The sequence below is a fragment of the Ipomoea nil genome, unplaced genomic scaffold (assembly GCF_001879475.1).
Source record: "Ipomoea nil cultivar Tokyo-kokei standard unplaced genomic scaffold, Asagao_1.1 scaffold3100, whole genome shotgun sequence".
NCBI lineage: Eukaryota > Viridiplantae > Streptophyta > Magnoliopsida > Solanales > Convolvulaceae > Ipomoea > Ipomoea nil.
In genome coordinates this window covers 1,374,623-1,395,066 of record NW_017619528.1, presented here as the reverse complement: position 1 = coordinate 1,395,066, position 20,444 = coordinate 1,374,623, and the positions used below count along the sequence as shown (strand labels likewise).

Sequence of the window (20,444 nt, the reverse complement as noted above, 5' to 3'; positions counted from 1 at the left end):
TACCTGAGGCCCCTGAGGGATTGTTATATTTCATTTTTAACTTTTTTTTTTTGGGTTTGTAACATGTGAAATAAAAAATTAAACTCCTTAATTATTTCTTAGGAGAATTTAATTGATTCGATTTAGATAATATTATACTCTTCATCCACGGTTAAAATCAAGGAATTTCCGACCACCTGAAAGTGATATTAAATTCAGTCAGAAACACTTGTTTCAACCATTTTAGGTATCAGGAAAAAACCTTCGTCGCTATTTTCGACCACCGGACAAGGTGGTCGAAAATGGCATCCAATTTTGTAAAGTGGTTCAAAAAATCAGCTACTAGAAAGATTGGTGGATTTCGGAATCTCCGATCACCGGTTGTTGGAAATTCCCAACTCAGTTAAAATAAATAAATTTAAACGGCTGAATTTTTTTTTTCGATCACCTTTACTTTGTGGCCACTATTTCGGACAACTAAGTAAAGGTGGTTGGAAATTTCAAACTATTTCCCCACCATAATCTTTCGATGAAAAATTTAAAAAAAAAATGTCACTTTTTGACCATTTTTTTAGGTGGTCATATAAGTGATTGGAAAATCAAAAATTTACAGTAGTGATCAGACATCACTCAACATACAAATACCTCAAAATGACTACTCAGATGTCAAAATTACCAAAAATTCTAATAGTTCCCGAAATAAAGTCTATAAGAGGAAGGGGGGGGGGGGAGTTATAAAGACAAAAAAATTTTAAATTAAAATAAGTGAGTTTGAATTTTGAAAATTGATTTAAGGAAATACAATTTCCTTGCAGTAGAAGTATTAAACTTGCCAAATAAATCAAATTGTAGCTAAGTTTTGTGAGTTTGCTTGAAAGTATTATAACAAATATGGGGTTATCAGAGTGATAGATAATATGAAAAGTAGAGAGAGGGGGAGAGAGAGAGGGAGAGAGAGAGAGAGAGATTTTTAATATTTTTTGGGCTTGGAATATGTGAAAATAAAAAATTAAAGTCCTTAGTTCTTAGGAGAATTTGATTCCATTTAGATCATATTATAATCTTTACCCACTGTTGGAAATCAAGAAATTTCCGACCACCTGAAAGTGATCTTAAATCTAGTCGAAAATCCTTGTTCCGACCACTTTCGGTATCCTGAAAAACCTTCATCGTTAATTTCGTCCACTTGATTGGAAAAGGTGGTCGGAAATAGCATTCAATTTTGTAAAGTGGTCAGAAAATATGGGGTATCGAAAATCGGTGTGATACCCCATATTTTCTGAGCACTATACAAGGACTGAATGTGCGTACAAAGTTCATTTTATTAAATTCTCCTATCCTTGTCCTTGTTACTTAATATTATTCTCTTTCTTGGACTCCAAGTTTGACCTATTATTATTATTATTGATTATTGATAATGATATTATATTTAGTCATATAATTTCCTAATTCTATTATATTGCTAATCCTAATATTTATATTTTCCTAATTACATATATATGTACGTAACACACCATTGCTATCTCATAATTATACATACATATAGGCCGGGGTGTGGGGGGCCCTTATGGTTGGGGTTCAACCTTTGGAAGAATTATACATACATATAAACCAAATTCAATTTTATATATATGTGTGTGAGTTGCTGTTCGAATACATATATATGTGATATATGTACGTTTGCTAATCCTAAACCCTATATATATGGTATGCTATTTATTCCTAATTCTATTTTACTCAAATTATATTATTCTTGAAAATATATATATATATATATATATATATATATATATATATATATATCACTAGTACAAATTGCAGATAGGCAACCATCGTAAAATACAATAGGCAACCATTGTACAATGGTTGCCTATGAGAGGCTCACGTTGTTAGGACTCTAGTATTAGTAGTCTAGTAGAACTCTTTATACTTGTCTTCTATATTAGTATTGTACAGACTATTATTCGTTTCGGTTAATCAATACAATCCTCATCTGGTATCATATCTAGGTTTCTTTCCATGGCAGCTTTGGGTGGGAATAATGATGGATCTGTTCGTGATTCTTCAGAACGGACCGTCTCCGAGGTTGCCTCCACCCCCATTTATCCGTCTCCGAGCTTGTCCAGTGCTCATCACTTTGTGTCGATCAAGCTCACCGCACACAATTATCTGTTCTGGCGTACCCAGATGCTCCCGTTTCTCGAAGGTCAGGGGGTGTTGGGCTTTGTTGACGGCACAGTGGAGTGTCCGCCGGCAGCCTCGTCGTCTTCGTCGACGGCAGACAGCGGCAGCACTGCCTCGGCAGTAGCGTCGCCGGTGGTGCAGTGGCGTCGACAGGACAAGGCTGTCCTGTCTCTCTTGATCTCGTCCTTGTCTGACGAGATGCTACCGTTGGGGGTGGGCCGACCGACGTCGCGTAAGTTGTGGTTGGCGATTGAGCAAGAACTCGGCTCGGCAACGCGGTCTCGCGCGGTTTGTTTGCTCAGTGAGCTGCAGCGTTTGTCGCAGGGGGCTTCGTCCGTTTCGGACTATTTGAACCGGGCGCGGATTTTGGTGGAAGACTTGGCCCTTGCTGGGCGTCCGGTTCCTCTTGATGAGCAGAATATTTATGTCTTCCGTGGACTGCGGTCGGATCTTCGCCCGCTTGTTGCTCCGTTGACTCGTGGTGACCCGGTAACTCTCTCGGATCTTTCCGATTATTTAATTTCTCAAGAATATATCTGCGCAGGTGATGGTCCGGTTGGTGCGCCGGCTGCCTTGACCGTTCACCGTGGTGGACGGGGCGGTCGTGGCGGAGGCCGGTTCTCCCGAGGTGGCTCGGGCAGTGGGGGTTCCGGCGGCAGTGGTTCAGGCACCGGCGGTTCGGGCAATGGCGGCCGTGGTCGCGGTGGCCGGGGTCGTGGCCGTGGTCGCTCGGATGTGCGTTGTCAGATTTGTGACAAGATTGGGCACTCGGCGGCAAATTGTTGGCGCCGTTATTCTGAGTCGTCTGGTCCTCAGGCTAATGTGGCTTTTTCTGGTGGTGAGGGTGGTTCGGTTGACTCTCACCAATGGTTTCCTGATACGGGGGCCACTAATCATGCCACTCCCGATTCCTCTCAGTTGATGTCCTCGGCAGGTTATGACGGTTCGGACACTCTTCGTGTCGGCAATGGTGAAGGTATGCCTATCTTTAGTGTTGGGTCTACTTCGATAGCCTCGTCTTCTAGAGTGTTTCGATTAGATGATGTTTTGCATGTCCCTGGTTTGTCTTCCTCTTTAATTTCTGTTCAACGCTTTGCTAAAGATAATCGTGTCTTTTTTGAGTTTCATCCTGACTGTTTTCTTGTGAAGGATCTCTTGACCAGGGAGGTGGTTTTTAAGGGGGGAACTTCTGGTGGCTTATACTCCTGGCCCGCGTCTTCTGCTCGTTCTGTTGCTTATGTTGCTGCGCGTGCTTCGTCTTCTACGTGGCACAAGCGGCTTGGTCATCCTCATACTCGGGTTCTTCGTCAGATTTTGCAGTCTTCTGGTGTTAGTAGTTTTAATTCTAGTGATTTATCTCGTTTGTGTTCTTCGTGTCAGTTAGGGAAGTCATCCCGTTTTCCTTTGCCCCGTGTTGAAACTAAAACTACTCGTGTACTAGAATTGGTTTATACTGATATTTGGGGCCCTGCGCCTGTGCACTCTGTGAATGGTTTTCGTTACATTGTTTTGTTTGTGGATGACTTTACCCGTTTTATTTGGTTTTATCCGATGCGCTTAAAAACTGATATATATTCCATATTTGAACGGTTTCGGTCACTCGTTGAGCGCTCGTTCTCACAGAAAATACTTTCTATTCAGTCTGATTTAGGGGGAGAGTATAAGAAACTTCACTCTACCTTTGAGTCTCTTGGCATTCGTCACAGGCAGTCCTGTGCATACACACATGAACAGAATGGGCGGGTAGAACGCCGTAATCGGCATATAGTTGAGACTGGCTTGGCCCTGATGGCTCAGGCGTCTGTTCCATCTCGCTTCTGGGACTATGCGTTTGAGACTGCTGTATACTTGATTAATAAAATGCATACCAGTGTCTTAAATAATGAGTCTCCTCACTCTCGTTTGCACCGGTCTCCTCCGTCCTATTCCTTTTTGCGTGTCTTTGGGTGTTTGTGTTTTCCTTTATTGCGTCCCTATAACCGTAATAAATTGGAATATCGTTCTTCTCCTTGTGTGTTTTTAGGGTATCCTGACTCTTTTCGTGGCTATCGTTGTATGAATCCTGTCACTAATAAGGTCTTTATCTATCGCCATGTGCGATTCGATGAGTCCGTTTTTCCTTTTGCTGGATCTGTTGCTTCGCAGGTGGTGTCTCGGCCTCCAGTGGTGCCGTGGGGTGTTGCCCCCATCGTGCCTGTCTCCTCTTCAGTTATGGAGCCTGTCGATGATACACCGGTTCCGGATATGCCCGCGGGTCCAGCTGACTCTGTCTCCACTGAACGGACCGTTTCGGCTGTCCCTAAAGCTTCTCGGGGTCGACCTCGTGGTAGTAAGAACAAGGTGGCAGGTCCGCCCTCTCATGTTATGGCAACGAGGAGTCGGGGCCCGCAGGAGCATGTGGCTCTCGTTTCTGCCACTACAACACCCGAGCCGACATGTTACTCTCAGGCTGTGGCGCATCCGGAATGGCGTGAGGCCATGGATGCTGAGTTTAATGCTCTCCTACACAACCAGACTTGGACTCTGGTCCCGTACACTCCAGGTATGAATGTTGTGGGTTGCAAGTGGGTGTTTCGGGTGAAACGGAATGCTGATGGGTCTATTGAGCGCCATAAGGCTCGTCTGGTGGCCAAAGGTTTTAATCAGGTCGCTGGTAAGGATTTCTTTGAGACTTTCAGTCCGGTGGTCAAGCCAACCACGGTTCGCCTTCTTCTGTCACTTGCTCACTCCCGTGGTTGGTCCATTCGTCAGCTGGATGTCCACAACGCTTTTCTGAACAGTAACCTGGCGGAGACAGTGTATATGCGTCAGCCGCCTGGTTATGAGGACAAGTCTGTTCCTGATTATGTTTGCATATGGACTGAAGCAGGCTCCTCGTGCCTGGTTTACCCGATTGCATGACTTCTTGATCTCTGTTGGCTTTGTTCCGTCCAAGACTGACGTTTCGTTGTTTATATATTCTGTCAGTGGTGTGCAGCTTTACTTCCTTGTGTATGTGGATGACATTTTGGTCATGGGATCGGACTCGAGCCGTGTTGATGGGCTTGTGGCTCAGCTTGCGCGTACATTCAAGATTCGGGACATGGGACCCCCGTCTTTCTTTCTTGGCATTGAGACGATGTCACTATCTGATGGTATTCTTCTGTCTCAACGGCGTTATATACAGGATATTCTTAGACGTGCAGGCATGGTTGACTGTAAACCGGTTTCTACACCTATTTCGGTGGCTCGGTCTGATGTTGATGATTCTACTCCGTTTGCTGATCCTACTCACTACCGTAGCATTGCGGGTGCACTTCAGTACCTGACGGTGACTAGGCCGGATTTGTCTTATGCAGTTAACAGGCTTTGTCAACGCATGCAGTCGCCCACCACTGCGGACTGGGCGGTTATGAAACGTGTTCTGCGGTATGTGAAAGGCACTCTTGGTATGGGTCTCTGTATTCGCAAGTCGGAGTCTCTTGCATTGCATGCGTTCTCGGATTCGGATTGGGCAGGTAATCCGGATGACCGAAAGTCTACGAGTGGGTTTGCCGTCTTCTTGGGGTCCAATTTAATTACTTGGTCTTGTCGGGAGCAGCGGACAGTGGCGCGGTCCTCTACTGAGGCCGAATATAAGGCACTGGCTGATGTGGCGGCGGAGGTCACGTGGTTGGTTTCTTTGCTGCGCAAAATTGGCTTTCCTCCAGACGCTGCGCCGGGGCTGTGGTGTGATAATCTGGGAGCAACATACCTCTGTGCTAATCCGGTTTTTCATGCACGAACTAAGCATGTTGAAATCGATTATCACTTTGTTCGAGACAAGGTTGCCAAGAAGGAGTTGCAGGTTCATTTTATTTCCACGAAGGACCAGCTAGCTGATATTTTCACCAAGCCACTTGCATCTGCTCGGTTTTCATTGCTTCGGGACAAGCTCAATATTTCGAATGCTCCACCTTGAGCTTGAGGGGGAGTGTTAGGACTCTAGTATTAGTAGTCTAGTAGAACTCTTTATACTTGTCTTCTATATTAGTATTGTACAGACTATTATTCGTTTCGGTTAATCAATACAATCCTCATCCACGTAAAGTCATGGACTTTACGCGACCATTTTGAAATGGTCGCGCATTGTTAGTAATACGCGACCGTTCTTGACAAAGAATGGTCGCGTATTGTATTTATTTATTATTACTATTTTTTTAATTCGAAGGTAAAACACAACCATTTTGAAGCTAGAAATGGTGGTGTTTTCCTTTTTTATTATTTTAATAATTAGTCATCCGCGACCATTTTTGGCTAGGAATGGTCGCGGATGACTTTTTTTTTTTAATATTTAATTTTTTTTTGAAAGGTTTAGTATTTAATTTATTTTAATTAAAAACTCTAATTTTTTTTTTTTATAATTCCTGTACCTGTTACAGCTTAAAATCCATATCAACAGTACTCCACAATACAATTTATCTATCATCAAATTAAACACTAATACTTTTAACACAATGCAAATACTATCATCAAAACACAATAATATTTAAAATCGTCATACTTTAATACAATAATATCATCAAAACATATGAATTTTGTCTACAAGAGGTAAACCTGCCAAAAAATATATTTTCTTGAGCATTGGAAAAGAACTAATAGCAGAAACGAGCTCGCGTAAGGAAATGTTCAGTGCTCCTCATACATGTTCCAAAGGCTTTGCTGGTAGTCTGGTTCCTGACAAGTAAGGAAATGTTCAGTGCTCCTCGATATATAGTTGTCCAATGGAACCAATATCTCTGCAAAATAAAATGAAGTGTTTAATACATGTTAAATGCATGCATGAGGTGAAGTCCTCTGGGACATATTAGTAAAGTTACCACAAACCATCAAATATAAAATAGGAGAAAAAATACAATTAATCAAAATAATAATTAGAGCAGAGCTCTTAACAAACTTACTTGGGAAATAATCAATAGTCCAGTCTGCAAGGGCCTCCATCATTAATGGCCAGAGACTCCACATGTTCATTGATATTTTTGGCGAGTAAAATGTCATATAAGAAACAATCTCCAGAACCTCTTCATAGACATCTACAGAAGTATAGATTGACTAAAATCAGGACTTTAATTCAAATCAAAGAGGGAGGAAATGCTCAAACATTTTGACAGAGAAAAAAGAGAGAGGAAATGCTCAAGGAAGCAAATTGTACCTTGTCCGTCAGGCGTAAGCATCCTACGCATGATAAGGAAAAGTGTTGGCTCAATCTGTTCAAAAAGATGTGGAAGCCGACTCACTGACTCAATGATTGTGCTTATGGCACGCAAACAACCAACTGCAGCTAAGGCACCAGGGTCATCAGCTTCATCATCAGCTTCCGCGGTGTTTATACATTTCCAAAATGCAGCAGCCTATAACAACAACTATATTATGAAATTGTGGTTATATAGTTATGAATTTATGGATATTTAGTTCATTCGTTGTGGATATTTAGTTCAATCATATATTGTAGATATTTAGTTCATTCATTGTGGATTTTTACTTCATTCATTCATTCATTGTGGATTTTTACTTCATTCATTCACTGTGGATATATAGTTATGAAATTGTGGATATATAGTTATGAAATTGTGGTTATATAGTTATGAATTTATGGATATTTAGTTCATTCATTGTGGATATTTAGTTCAATCATATATTGTGGATATTTAGTTCATTCATTGTGGATTTTTACTTCATTCATTCATTCATTGTGGATTTTTACTTCATTCATTCATTCATTGTGGATTTTTACTTCATTCATTCACTGTGGATATATAGTTATGAAATTGTGGATATATAGTTATGAAATTGTGGTTATATAGTTATGAATTTCTGGATATATAAAAATGCTATTGCCGGGAATCGAACCTGATTTCTTCTTTAAGTGGGACGCGCGTTTTTTTAACCAAAACGGCGCCGTTTTGCAACCGTATGCACCTTGCAAGGTGCATTCGGTTGCACAGCATAATTTGCGCTAAAAGTCTAAATATACTACTAGGGATAATAATTAATATATAAATTATGATATTAAATACCCAAATCCTGAGCCCAAATATATACATAGGATATATACTTATGTCATATATACCCAATAAGTATTAAGTAGCCCAAGCCCAAACGTATTTAATCTTAACCCACCTAACACAAGTCCTTGTAGGAAACCTAATCATCATCATAATAATAATAATAATAATAATAATAATAATATTATTATTATTATATTGGTTAGGATACATGTATGTCTGCGTATACCTATACATCCTTTATATAATAAAGCTATATGGTTTGAAAAATAATTAATGTTACTGATGGGGCGAGGACCCCGGCCCAAGAGATAGGGGCCCAAAGAAAATAGATAGGAGAACTGGGCCAGCGTCGACAGGGCCCAGTTCAGAGCTGCTAAGAGCAGTCTAGTAGGAGCTTAGGCCGAGACAAGGAGTCGACCGAGGCCCAAGCCCAGGAAAGGACTCGGCTCAAGGAGCCGTTGAGAGCATTGAAGAGATTCGTTTAAAAGGGAGCCGTTAAGACATTGAAAGCAGGACTTGGTCGGGCCGTTACAAGCCTGGGAGAGCCGTTGGTCGACCGAGTAATGGCGTCCAACGGCTCCATATCTTAATTAGCCTTGAAGTCGGCCATTCAAGGCCTTCAAGTCGGTAGAGGAGGAGCCACTATATAAAGGCTCCTCCATTATTGTAAAAGGACAGACAATTTGAACACCCAAAGGGGGAGAATACCAAAAAGTTCCGAGTACTAGCATAATCTCCGAAATAGACATACATTTCATTGAAAGGTGTATCCTCCAGCTAAAGGTTGTGTTGGACCTCCTTGGCCCCGAAAACCCAAAAACTATCACTGGCGCCGTCTGTGGGGATCGAAACTAAGAGTCACGTGTCCTCTTGAGTGAGGCGAGTCCGAGGAACGACGATTAGAATCCCAGTCGAATTAGAAAAGCTCCAGACATGGCAGGAAGTGAAGAACAGTCGAGCCGTCATGACAATGGACGAGAAGCAGACCTGAGAAGCCAGCTGAACCAGAGAAACGCCCGGAGCCGGGAAAACGAGACAACACCGCCGCCGACACCACCGATAAACCAACAATTGCCCCAAGTGCTGCTCACCCCAGAGCAGCTGCGTGCAATCGGACGCGCCTGCGCCGAAGCAAGCCTAGGAGTGAGAGAACAGTCCATCACTCGCCAGCCGCAACGCGAGTTACAGCCGCTTCATAGGCCCGACAACCGGCAACAGAGCCGACGGGCCGAAAGCCAACCGGTACAGTCCGTTCATTCTCGGCTGGGTCCCAGCGTTGGGCGTCGGTCGGCAAGAGAACGATTGGGTCGGATGGAACCCAGTCATGCCCCGTTAGCCGCTCGCCATCGACAAGCTGCACGAGAGAAGAACCGTACCAAAAGAGCCAGGACTGAGACTCGTCGCGTGGAGCAACCTCGACGCAACCCCGACCAACCGGCTGAGTCTGAAATCGGTGAGAGCACGGAATCCACAGGAAATCGCACCCGGGAGAGGGTCGAAGTGGCGAACTTAGTGCAAGAAGTGCGAAATCTGAAAGAACAGATGGAGGGGAAAACCAAATCCCCAGGACGTACGTTACTGACCGCCTTACCCTTCTCAGACGAGGTTATGGCTTTTAAGATACCGGGTGACTTCAAGTTCCCGGAACAGGCCACGTTCGATGGAACCGGCGATCCCCGAGAGCATTTGCTGAGCTATCAGGCTAAGATGCAGGTTTTGGGAGTACGAGATCTGGTCATGTGTCGCGCTTTCTTACCCACGTTGAAAGGGTCAGCACAAATGTGGCTAGTGGCGCAGCCCTCGGGGTCGATTCACAACTTTGAAGAGCTGGCAGACCGCTTCATGAGCCATTACGCCGCTAATATCAAGCCACAAAAGGACCTAACACACTTGGGTGACATTCGTCAAGATGAAAGCGAGTCCTTCAAAACCTATCTGGCCCGCTGGCAGAAAGAAATCCAGTCCATAGAGGAGGTCGAGGACCAGACGGCGCTCACCTTCTTCATCGAGTCGCTGCGGTCCGGCCAGCTGTACCGAGACCTGAGGGACAATCGTCCGGCCACCTACGCAGAAGCCATTCATATGGCCAACAAGAGGGCCAACACAGAGCAGGCTACGAAGTACAAGCGACAGCGCGAAGTTGCCGGATCCGCCAGCGGGAAGAGAACGCGAGCGGAAACCAAAGAAAGGCGCCCGGACGTGACTCGGCGACCCGAGGTCAGACGGCCATACGACAGACCCGTCATCCACGCTTATCGGCCGATTCCCGAACGTCCGGTCCATGAGATACAAACGGTTGCCCCGCCTCTGCCTCCGCCGACCGACGATCGCCCGACGAACGAAGAAATGGGTAAGACCTCTAAGTATTGTCGTTATCATAAATCTTATACTCACAGCACGGGGGAATGCTTCTACCTGAAGAAGATCATGGAGGGTATCATTCAGCAAGGGACCCCGCCTCCTAATCAGTGGAGGCGAAGATCGGTCAATCGAGGGGATGAGGATCCCGCCGCCGTTGCCGAAAATAGTCGAGGCAAGCAGCCGACTCCCGAGGAGGAGGAGGCTCAGTGGCGTCAGAAGCCGGTTATCAACATGATAGTCGGCGGGCCGGAAGGTGGTGACTCAACGAACACCCGAAAAACCTGGGCCCGCCAGTTATACGTCGGAACGGTGTACGGGCGCGAGGAGAACCCTAAAAAGGTGTGCCGAGAGCCCATTGTGTTTACCGACCGAGATTTACCAGCCGGTGAAACACCGCATCGATATGCGCTGGTTATAGCTATGGATATCAATGGCGTTGTCGTTCGATGAATCCTGGTGGACACCGGAAGCAGCGTCAATGTGCTGTATCTAGAAACCTTCATCAAAATGGGAATGACTCGGGAACAGCTGAGTCCTGTCAAAACTCCCCTCGCCGGTTTCACAGGGGACTCGGTGGAGGCGGAAGGATCGATCACACTTCCAGTTGAGATCGGCAGTTACCCAGACGTACAGAGACTCAGCATGAAGTTCATTGTGGTGAATCTGGCCTGTTCACATAACGCTATAATCGGTCGACCGGGTCTCGAGGATCTGGGAGCGTTGATTTCAATTGAGCATCTTTGTTTAAAATTCCGCACGCCAAATGGAATAGGCACGGTGCGTTGTGACCGTAAGGTCGCTCGCGACTGCTACCTACAGGCATGTAAGGGGATGGGCAAACGCGAGATACAGGTCCATGAGATCACCGAGAGGCCCCCAAAAAGGACAATAATACCACGTCCGGAGCCTGCCGTCGAGATCGACTCCACGCAGCCGGACCGACGAGTCCGAATTGGAGTCGGCCTCCCTGAGGAAGTAAAGGAAGAAATTATAAAGGTGCTCCGGGAACACCGGATGGTCTTCGCCTGGTGCCCGGAGGACATGCCAGGCGTCGACCGATCGATCATATCGCACAGACTCGCTGTGGATCCCGGGCATCGACCGGTTGTGCAGAAGAAGCGATACCTGGCCAACGACCGAAGAGAATTTGTGAAGAAGGAAGTGAGCACGCTACTCGCAACCGGACACGTCCGCGAAGTTAAGTACCCAGAGTGGTTGGCGAATGTGGTCCTTGTACCCAAGCCCCTGGCGTGGCGGATGTGCGTGGACTATACCGACCTTAATATGGCCTGCCCAAATGATCCGTTTCCCTTACCGCGGATCGATCAACTGGTCGACGAGACGGCGAGGTCGGCGTTGTTGAGCTTTATGGACGCCTTTAGGGGGTACCATAAGATATTCATGCATTCGGCGGACGAAGAAAAGACCGCGTTTTTGACACTGGACGGAGTTTATTGTTACCGAGTCATGCCCTTCGGGCTCAAGAACGCCGGAGCCACGTATACCCGAATGGTGGCCCGATTGTTTCAGCACCTGCTGGGAAAATCGATGGCCGCGTACGTCGACGACATGCTCGTCAAGAGCCGAGAGGAGAGCAAACACGCAGAGGACTTGGCCGACTGCTTCAAAGTAATGTAAAGGTACAACCTCCGGCTGAACCCTAAGAAATGCGCGTTCGCCGTGCATGGTGGAAAGTTCCTGGGTTACATGGTCACCAAGCGAGGTATCGAGCCTAACCCTGAGAAAGTACAGGCCATCGTCGACATGCAGCCTCCCAGTACTATAAAGGACCTGCAACGGCTGACCGGCCGATTGGCCGCCCTTAGCCGCTTCCTAAGCAAGGCGGCAGATAAGACCGTGCCCTTCTTCGAAGCCATGAAGAAGAAGGAAGGATTCGCTTGGACCCCGGAGTGCCAGCAGTCGTTTGAAGAATTGAAACAATACCTCTCGACACCCCCGGTATTGTCTACCCCCCAGGCGGGCGAGCCCTTGTTTCTGTACTTAGCCGCCTCTTGCAAGGCGGTGAGTTCGGTGTTGGTCCGAGAGGAAGAGCGAGTCCAGCACTCGGTTTACTACGTAAGCCGGTCTCTGAAGGCTGCTGAGTCAAGGTATACCGCCTTGGAAAAAATTGTATACGCGTTGGTGATTACCGTGCACAAGTTGGCGCCCTACTTCCAAGCCCACACCGTCCGAGTACTGACAGACCAACCTCTCGGAAGTGTTTTAAGAAACCCATCGTCGTCCGGCCGCCTGGTAAAATGGGCCGTAGAACTAACCCAATACGGGATTGAATACCAGCCCCGGCCTTCCATAAAGGGTCAGGCCTTGGCCGATTTCTTGGTCGAATGCACCGCAAGTGAGGAGGAAAAGGAACGCGCCGTGGAGAGCTGCCTAGGCGAATGGTGGGAAATGCATGCGGACGGAGCATCAAGTCGACAGCACTGCGGAGGAGGTGTTGTGCTCATCACCCCCGAAGGATTCCGACTGTATTATGCCCTGAGCTATCTGTTCCAAGCCTCCAACAACGAGGCCGAGTACGAAGCTGTGTTAAACGGCCTCCGACTCGCCAGGGCCTTAGGGGTCGAGAGGTTACGAGTCAAGACTGACTTTAAGTTAGTAGTCGGGCAGATCTCAGGCACATGCGAGGCAAAGAATGCCCGGATGACTCTATATAGAGAACGCGCGATTGAGATGCTAAAAGAGTTCGGAGCCTACGAAATAGAGTATATATCTCGAACGGATAACATAGAAGCTGACATATTGTCCAAGATAGCCTTGGAAGGAGTACCGGACCACCTGGTAAAAATCTGTCAGAAAGAGGAGCTAAGCCGACCAAGCATCGAAGAAGCACCGCTAAGGGTCCAGCAAGTGACTGGCGAGGAATGGGACCGAGAGAAAAATCCCGAGATGTTCTGGATAGAGGACATCCGACGATTCATAGAAAAAGGCGAGTTACCGGAAGACCCGGGAGTCGCCGCAAGGGTTCGACGAAAGGCCCCCTCTTTCCAGATCGTTGATGGGCAGTTATATAAACGGTCGTTCGGAGGACCTTTGCTAAGATGTTTGCTCAGGCCCGAGGCCGAGAAAATAATGGACGAAGCCCATAGGGGCATTTGTGTCGCGCACCAGGGTGCCCACACACTCGCTCGGAAGTTAGTCGTCCAAGGATATTATTGGCCCACCATGATGCGAGACTGTATTGAATGGATATCCAAGTGCGGCGTTTGCCAGGCATTCGCCAAGAAAGATACTCGGCCAGCTACTTTTTACACGCCGGTCACCACCGCTATCCCATTTGCCAAGTGGGGGATTGATTTGCTGGGCCCATTGCTAGTCGCCCCCGGAGGTTTGAAGTTCTGTGTCGTAGCTATCGACTACTTCACCAAGTGGGTCGAGGCGGAACCACTGGCCACCATCACCGAGTACCAATGCTGACGCTTTTTATGGAAAAAGGTAATTTGCCGCTTCGGCCTGCCCGAGCACATCGTTAGCGACAACGGACGACAGTTCGATTGCCAGGCATTCACCAACTTCTGCCGCCGACATGAAATTCGCCACACTAAGGTGTCGGTAGCATACCCACAAGCCAATGGACAAGTCGAGAATGTGAATCGAACGCTAGTGGATGGAATTCGGAAGAAATTGGAAGACATTCGAGGGAATTGGGCGGATGAGCTTGACCGAGTCCTATGGGCTTATCGCACCACCCAACGACGAGCAACGGGAGAGAGTCCGTTCTCCCTCGCGTATGGCTTTGAGGCCAAGGTTCCAATTGAGGTGGTCGAGCCCACTCACCGAGTCCGTACCTATTCAGACACGGAGAACGAAGAGAGTCTTCGAATTGAGAAAAATTTCTTATAAGAAAAGAGGGAAGCCGCGAGTGCGCGAATGGCTGAATACCAACAGGCGGTGAAAAGATATCGCGATCGGCGGATTCGTCCGCGAGCCTTCCAGGTCGGCGACCTCGTGCTACGGGATCGACAGGCCAGTCAACCCACAGAAGGGGGTAAGCTTGCGATCAAGTGGGAGGGACCATACCGCATCGCCGCGGTTGTCCAAGCGGGGACCTACAAACTGGAAACCATGGAGGGCAAGCCCGTGGATCGAATTTGGAACGTTATCCACCAGAAGAAGTTTTATCAATAGAAAGGGACAAAACATGTATGGGCCTGCGGGTCCTGAAAGACTTGAATAAAAGTACGAGTTATGGTTAACCACTCCAGGGACCCGGCGAGAAAGAGTTAGGAAACAAGGGCCCAGACCCTTAGTCGTTTCCGTGAAAAAGCCAAGAGGAGTCGCCTCGACTGAGGGACTCGGCGAGTATATAAAGAAACAACGGGGCACTGTCCCTAAACATTTCTGAGAAAGTAAAAGCCTAAGGAGTCGCCTCGACTGAGGGACTCGGCGAGAAAGAGTTAGGAAACAAGGGCCCACACCCTTAGTCGTTTCCGTGAAAAAGCCAAGAGGAGTCGCCTCGACTGAGGGACTCGGCGAGTATTTAAAGAAACAACGGGGCACTGAACCTAAACGTTTCTGAGAAAGTAAAAGCCTAAGGAGTCGCCTCGACTGAGGGACTCGGCAAGAATGAGTTAGGAAACAAGGGCCCAGACCCTTAGTCGTTTCCGTGAAAAAGCCAAGAGGAGTCGCCTCGACTGAGGGACTCGGCGAGTATTTAAAGAAACAACGGGGCACTGACCCTAAACGTTTCTGAGAAAGTAAAAGCCTAAGGAGTCGCCTCGACTGAGGGACTCGGCGAGAAAGAGTTAGGAAACAAGGGCCCAGACCCTTAGTCGTTTCCGTGAAAAAGCCAAGAGGAGTCGCCTCGACTGAGGGACTCGGCGAGTATTTAAACAAACAACGGGGCACTGACCCTAAACATTTCTGAGAAAGTAAAAGCCTAAGGAGTCACCTCGATTGAGGGACTCGGCGAGAAAGAGTTAGGAAACAAGGGCCCAGACCCTTAGTCGTTTCCGTGAAAAAGCCAAGAGGAGTCGCCTCGACTAAGGGACTCGGCGAGTATTTAAAGAAACAACGGGGCACTGACCCTAAACGTTTCTGAGAAAGTAAAAGCCTAAGGAGTCACCTCGACTGAGGGACTCGGCGAGAAAGAGTTAGGAAACAAGGGCCCAGACCCTTAGTCGTTTCCGTGAAAAAGCCAAGAGGAGTTGTCTCGACTGAGGGACTCGGCGAGTATTTAAAGAAACAACGGGGCACTGACCCTAAACGTTTCTAAGAAAGTAAAAGCCTAAGGAGTCGCCTCGACTAAGGGACTCGGCGAGAAAAAGTTAAAAAACAAGGGCCCGGACCCTTAGTCGTTTTCGTGAAAAATTCATAAGGAATCACCTCGACCGAGGGACTCGGCAAGCAGTTAAAGAAACAGGGTTAAAGAGAAAGCGTCGAGCTCAAGATAATACGAAAGGGAAGAGAAAATGGTAATTCTATTAAAAAAGGCCCGAAAAGGAGGCCAGCCTTTACAAAAGGGACTATCCCAAACAGGATAGCCCTAAACTACTACGAATTGACCAGCGGCGATCACCGTCCCTATAACTCATAGCGCCGTACCTTCGCAAAGTGGAGAATGTTGCGATTTGCATCAACTGTAAAGGGCCTTTATATAGCCCAGCGAAGGCAAATACCTAGGCGATAATCGCGGAGGAGATTATAACTGACATAACTGAGCCGGATTAGACGGATGACGCGAATCTCTGTCAGATATTAGTTCCATCAGATCCGCTCGAGAAGAGCGAGATTCACACGCCAACGCAGAAAAAAGTGGATTCGCCCAGGATATGGGGAATCTTGCAGGTGTCAGACCGAAAAGATTTTGATGACGTGACCGACCCCTTGACCAGTCGTCCAGATGAGTTCGTAATAGAACACGACAAAACATAAGGCAAGGATAGCATTTATTATTATTGCAAAAGGAGGATACAAATGGCAAGGAGCTTATTACAATAATGAATATGAAAATGCTCCTAAAAGAAATTCCTCCGAACTATGGCCGACTCCGGTACATACGATCACTCGCCAGGCGAGGAGGAGTCGCCCCCAAAGAACCCCCCCGATGGTCCAGGCGGGGATGGACAGAACGAGTCCCAGAAAGCTGGCATGAGTGGTGGCGCAATTGGCTCCTCGTCATCCGGATACACCTCCAGGTAGCGGGCATAATCCTCATCATTCATCAGGCCCGTAACCGGCCCGTCCAGGTCGTCCAGCGGAATCGAGAAGGTCATTCTGAAAGTAAGTTGCTCTGGAACCGCCACCTCAACAAAGGACCCATCTTGAGAAGTCACTCGGGCAGTCGTGGGAGTAGGCAGATGGCGTGACGGCGGAGTGACCTCGCGTCGAGAAGGAGTCGGCGGCCGAGAGGCTGAGGACATAGCGCCGGCAGGAGACCTCTGAGGGGCTGGGCGAGGAGTCTTCTTCCTGTGTTCCCGTTCAGGCCGAGTCCGCTTGGAGGGCAGCGGACGCCAAAGAGACCCGAAGTCAATCCGTTTTCCTTTCAGAGGAGAACGACCCATGATAGACTTGAGAAGGTGAAAGATAATGGAGGACGCCATTTATAGGTGCCGAGTTTAGACGAAAGAATCCAAACGGCCCCGCGAGATCCGGAGGGAATGGCTGAGGATCCGGACGTTACCGAAAGCTATTCAAAGCGAAGATACGGTGATTGAAGGAGATGGACAGTTGCTACTTTTCCAAACCCAGGCTAGCGGACTGGGTATGGAAAAGTGAGGGACTAGTTGATGGGGCGAGGACCCCGGCCCAAGAGATAGGGGCCCAAAGAAAATAGATAGGAGAACTGGGCCAGCGTCGAGAGGAGCCCGAAGAGCAATTGGGCCGAGTCCGGGAGTCTGCCCAGGCCCAAGCACGGGGCCCAGTTCAGAGCTGCTAAGAGGAGTCTAGTAGGAGCTTAGGCCGAGACAAGGAGTCGACCGAGGCCCAAGCCCAGGAAAGGACTCAGCTCAAGGAGCCGTTGAGAGCATTGAAGAGATTCGTTTAAAAGGGAGTCGTTAAGACATTGAAAGCAGGACTTGGTCAGGCCGTTACAAGCCTGGGAGAGCCGTTGGTCGACCGAGTAATGGCGTCCAACGGCTCCGTATCTTAATTAGCCTTGAAATCGGCCATTCAAGGCCTTCAAGTCAGTAGAGGAGGAGCCACTATATAAAGGCTCCTCCATTCTTGTAAAAGGACAGACAATTTGAACACCCAAAGGGGGAGAATACCAAAAAGTTCCGAGTACTAGCATAATCTCCGAAATAGACATACATTTCATTGAAAGGTGTATCCTCCAGTTAAAGGTTGTGTTGGACATCCTTGGGCCCGAAAACCCAAAAACCATCAGTTACAATTAATGCCACAACATCCTTTATTATAAAAAAAAAACACAACATTTAAAAAATAAAATAGCTATATATTATATAATCATTTAAAAAAATATACTTTTGAAAAATAAAATAGCTATATATTATATAGTCATATAAAAAATGTGTTCAATTAGAGTTTAAATTTACACATACAAAATTTGAAATTTGCTTTCCAAATGTAATTATCTTAGTTATTATTCGTATTGTGAAAATTATAATATAGATGAAATACAATTAAGAACAAATCAATGTAATTATGTAAATTCTCTCTATAAGTTTATTTGAATATGCACATAATTAGAGATTATATTAACCATATAAAATTATAATTTTAATATTAATTTTAATTTTAATTGTAATTTTGTATTCTATAAAAATAATAAATACTTGACCAATGGAAGCTCAAAAATATTATTATATTAAATAATTTAAAATATTTTAGTTTTTCTATTTTTTATTTATATTTATAATAACATAATTTTTTCCCGTGCATCGCGCGGGTGAATTACTAGTATATATATATAGTACATACATACGTCCGAAGAAGAAGGAACCAAACACCCCCTCTTCTCCCCTATTTCCAAGACGGTACCACACAAGCCATACAAATACGTATACACCTATTTCCAAGACGGTACCACCCAACAACTCACCAACCTCTCCATCAACCCCTTCCTTCGTTCCATCAAGACATCGACGGAACTCGGACGGCGAAGCAGCAGTGCGATGTGACGCGTTCGGCAACACCGACGGCGGCAACGGAGTCACACAACAATGATGACGGTGACCCCTCCTTCCAAACGAACGTACGGACAGGTGGTGGCGGGTTGGCGACAGGTGATGAGATTTCCGGGAGCCACCCGCTGCTCCCTGACAAAACAGAACGAAGAAGAATATGAAGGAAAGTTGTCATTATAGTCATCCTTGACTACTTAGGGATAAAAAGAATTAATGACAGTAAGATCACTAAGTGGTACTCAGCTTAACTGGTTAGACTCGTGATGGGCTTTAAAGAGTGTTAGGGTTTGAATCTCACGTTAGGCATGTCTATATTATGAATTGATAATCTTTTGGGTTATTGCTAGTTGATTAAGCTGATATTAGAGAATTATTAATGCAAATGATCGCCAAAGGGAATATTAGCTTAGTTGGGTAGGACACAATTAGTGTTGGGAGAAAATCTAGGGTTTGAATCCTTTAGGGTTTATTTATCCTATTAACTCGATTATTTAGTGAAAGTCCGATTTGATTCACAGGTTCCATTGACGTTGTTTTGGATTGATAAGCGGATAAGGTAACCCATGTCTCAACAAAACCTATTTTCTTCGCTATAATCTCCTTCTTTTGCCTCCATCTATATTCTTGTGTCTTGATAAATTCTTCTCTGTTAATTGTGTTATGTTCTTGATGATTGACAAGATGATCTATGTGCATTCTTGATTATCTTGATGTTGAAAAGAAGTTCTTGATGTTGATGTGATAATCCTTGACAAATCTTGATATTTATTGATGTTAAAGATAAAATATGATCTTGATGATTTGGGTGGGATTAGAGCCCTAGGATGGATTGGGAATTTGTTTTGTAATGTTCTTGATATATATTGGGTGGGAATTCACATGTTCGGGTGTTGTTTATGTTTAGAAGTCGTGATAGGATGAATTATACATGATTCTTGCTTTTGATCCACTAATTGACTACGTGGTGTCGTTAATTGCGTTTAAAAGTGTCTAAGCATGGTTTCGGGTTCCACAAAGGATCCCGGGATGAATTTGTTATGAAAGAGTCAGTGGGGGGTAGGTGGGGTTAGGGGTACCCGCCACTTACCCGCTGCCCGAAGATCACCGCCGGGCAGCGGGCAGGCGTCCGCCCGCTGGCAACCCGCTGCCGGGCAGTGATCTCCGACGGGTAGCCGGTGGGTGACCCATGGTGTCCCAACGGACCCCGTTTGTCGTGCTTGAGTCTAGTTTGATATTTCGGGTACCATTCGTAGGATAAATGAGTCTTAGGAATTGCAGGCTAGTGGAATTGTAACCCGTCGACCTAGGTGGAAGTTGTATGAACCCTTAGGACTATTCTTAGTATGTGAATGACCACACGTAAGTTTATTTATATATCTTTCCCCTCCCAATATGTTATTACATGCTCCTATTTGTTATGTGTTGCATGATCTCCCATTTTGGATACAGACCAATTGGTTGAATCCCGGACTAAGGTTTGGAAGTCGACTGAAGGCCGAATGGATTGTTCCCGGACTAAAGGTTCAGAAGTGGCTGAAGGCCAAATGGATTGTTCCTGAGCTAAGGCTCAAAAGTTGGCTAAAGGCCGAATTGATTCACTTCTTGGGCTGCGGTCCACATGGGCCTCGGTGCTATGACCCACCGACCTGGACGCGCCAGGCGGTGTGTAGGGCCAATAAGCCGAGGAAGGCTGTAGTCCATCGACCTGAGTAATCAGGCGTTGTGTAGGGCTACGGCTGGCTGCGATCCACCGAGTGATGGGACAGCAGTGTGTAGGGCCGTAGTCTCC

General features: G+C 46.4%; 2 protein-coding genes across 2 annotated transcripts; one reads left to right on the top strand and one right to left on the bottom strand.

Annotated features, from left to right (window-relative positions):
* Positions 1 to 5,176: 5,176 nt before the first annotated feature.
* On the top strand, positions 5,177 to 6,103 carry LOC109166484 (uncharacterized mitochondrial protein AtMg00810-like). Its single transcript, XM_019315435.1, has one exon. The coding sequence runs from the start codon at positions 5,177 to 5,179 to the stop codon at positions 6,101 to 6,103; it is 927 nt and encodes a 308-aa protein (XP_019170980.1).
* A 707-nt stretch (positions 6,104 to 6,810) lies between these two features.
* LOC109166483 (importin beta-like SAD2) lies at positions 6,811 to 10,040 on the bottom strand. Its single transcript, XM_019315434.1, has 5 exons — positions 10,026 to 10,040; positions 9,376 to 9,543; positions 7,334 to 7,532; positions 7,083 to 7,214; positions 6,811 to 6,920 (listed from the first exon to the last, which is right to left on the bottom strand). The coding sequence occupies exons 1-5, from the start codon at positions 10,038 to 10,040 to the stop codon at positions 6,811 to 6,813; spliced, it is 624 nt and encodes a 207-aa protein (XP_019170979.1).
* Between the last annotated feature and the right edge of the window lie 10,404 nt (positions 10,041 to 20,444).

Excerpts from the sequence above, each read along its gene's own strand:
- LOC109166484 (XM_019315435.1), top strand. The coding sequence starts at position 5,177 with ATGGGATCGGACTCGAGCCGTGTTGATGGGCTTGTGGCTCAGCTTGCG.
- LOC109166483 (XM_019315434.1), bottom strand. Across the intron at positions 7,215-7,333 it reads GCTTACGCCTGACGGACAAG|ATGTCTATGAAGAGGTTCTG; the intron begins GTACAATTTGCT and ends ATACTTCTGTAG. Across the intron at positions 6,921-7,082 it reads GACTATTGATTATTTCCCAA|AGATATTGGTTCCATTGGAC; the intron begins GTAAGTTTGTTA and ends TTTATTTTGCAG.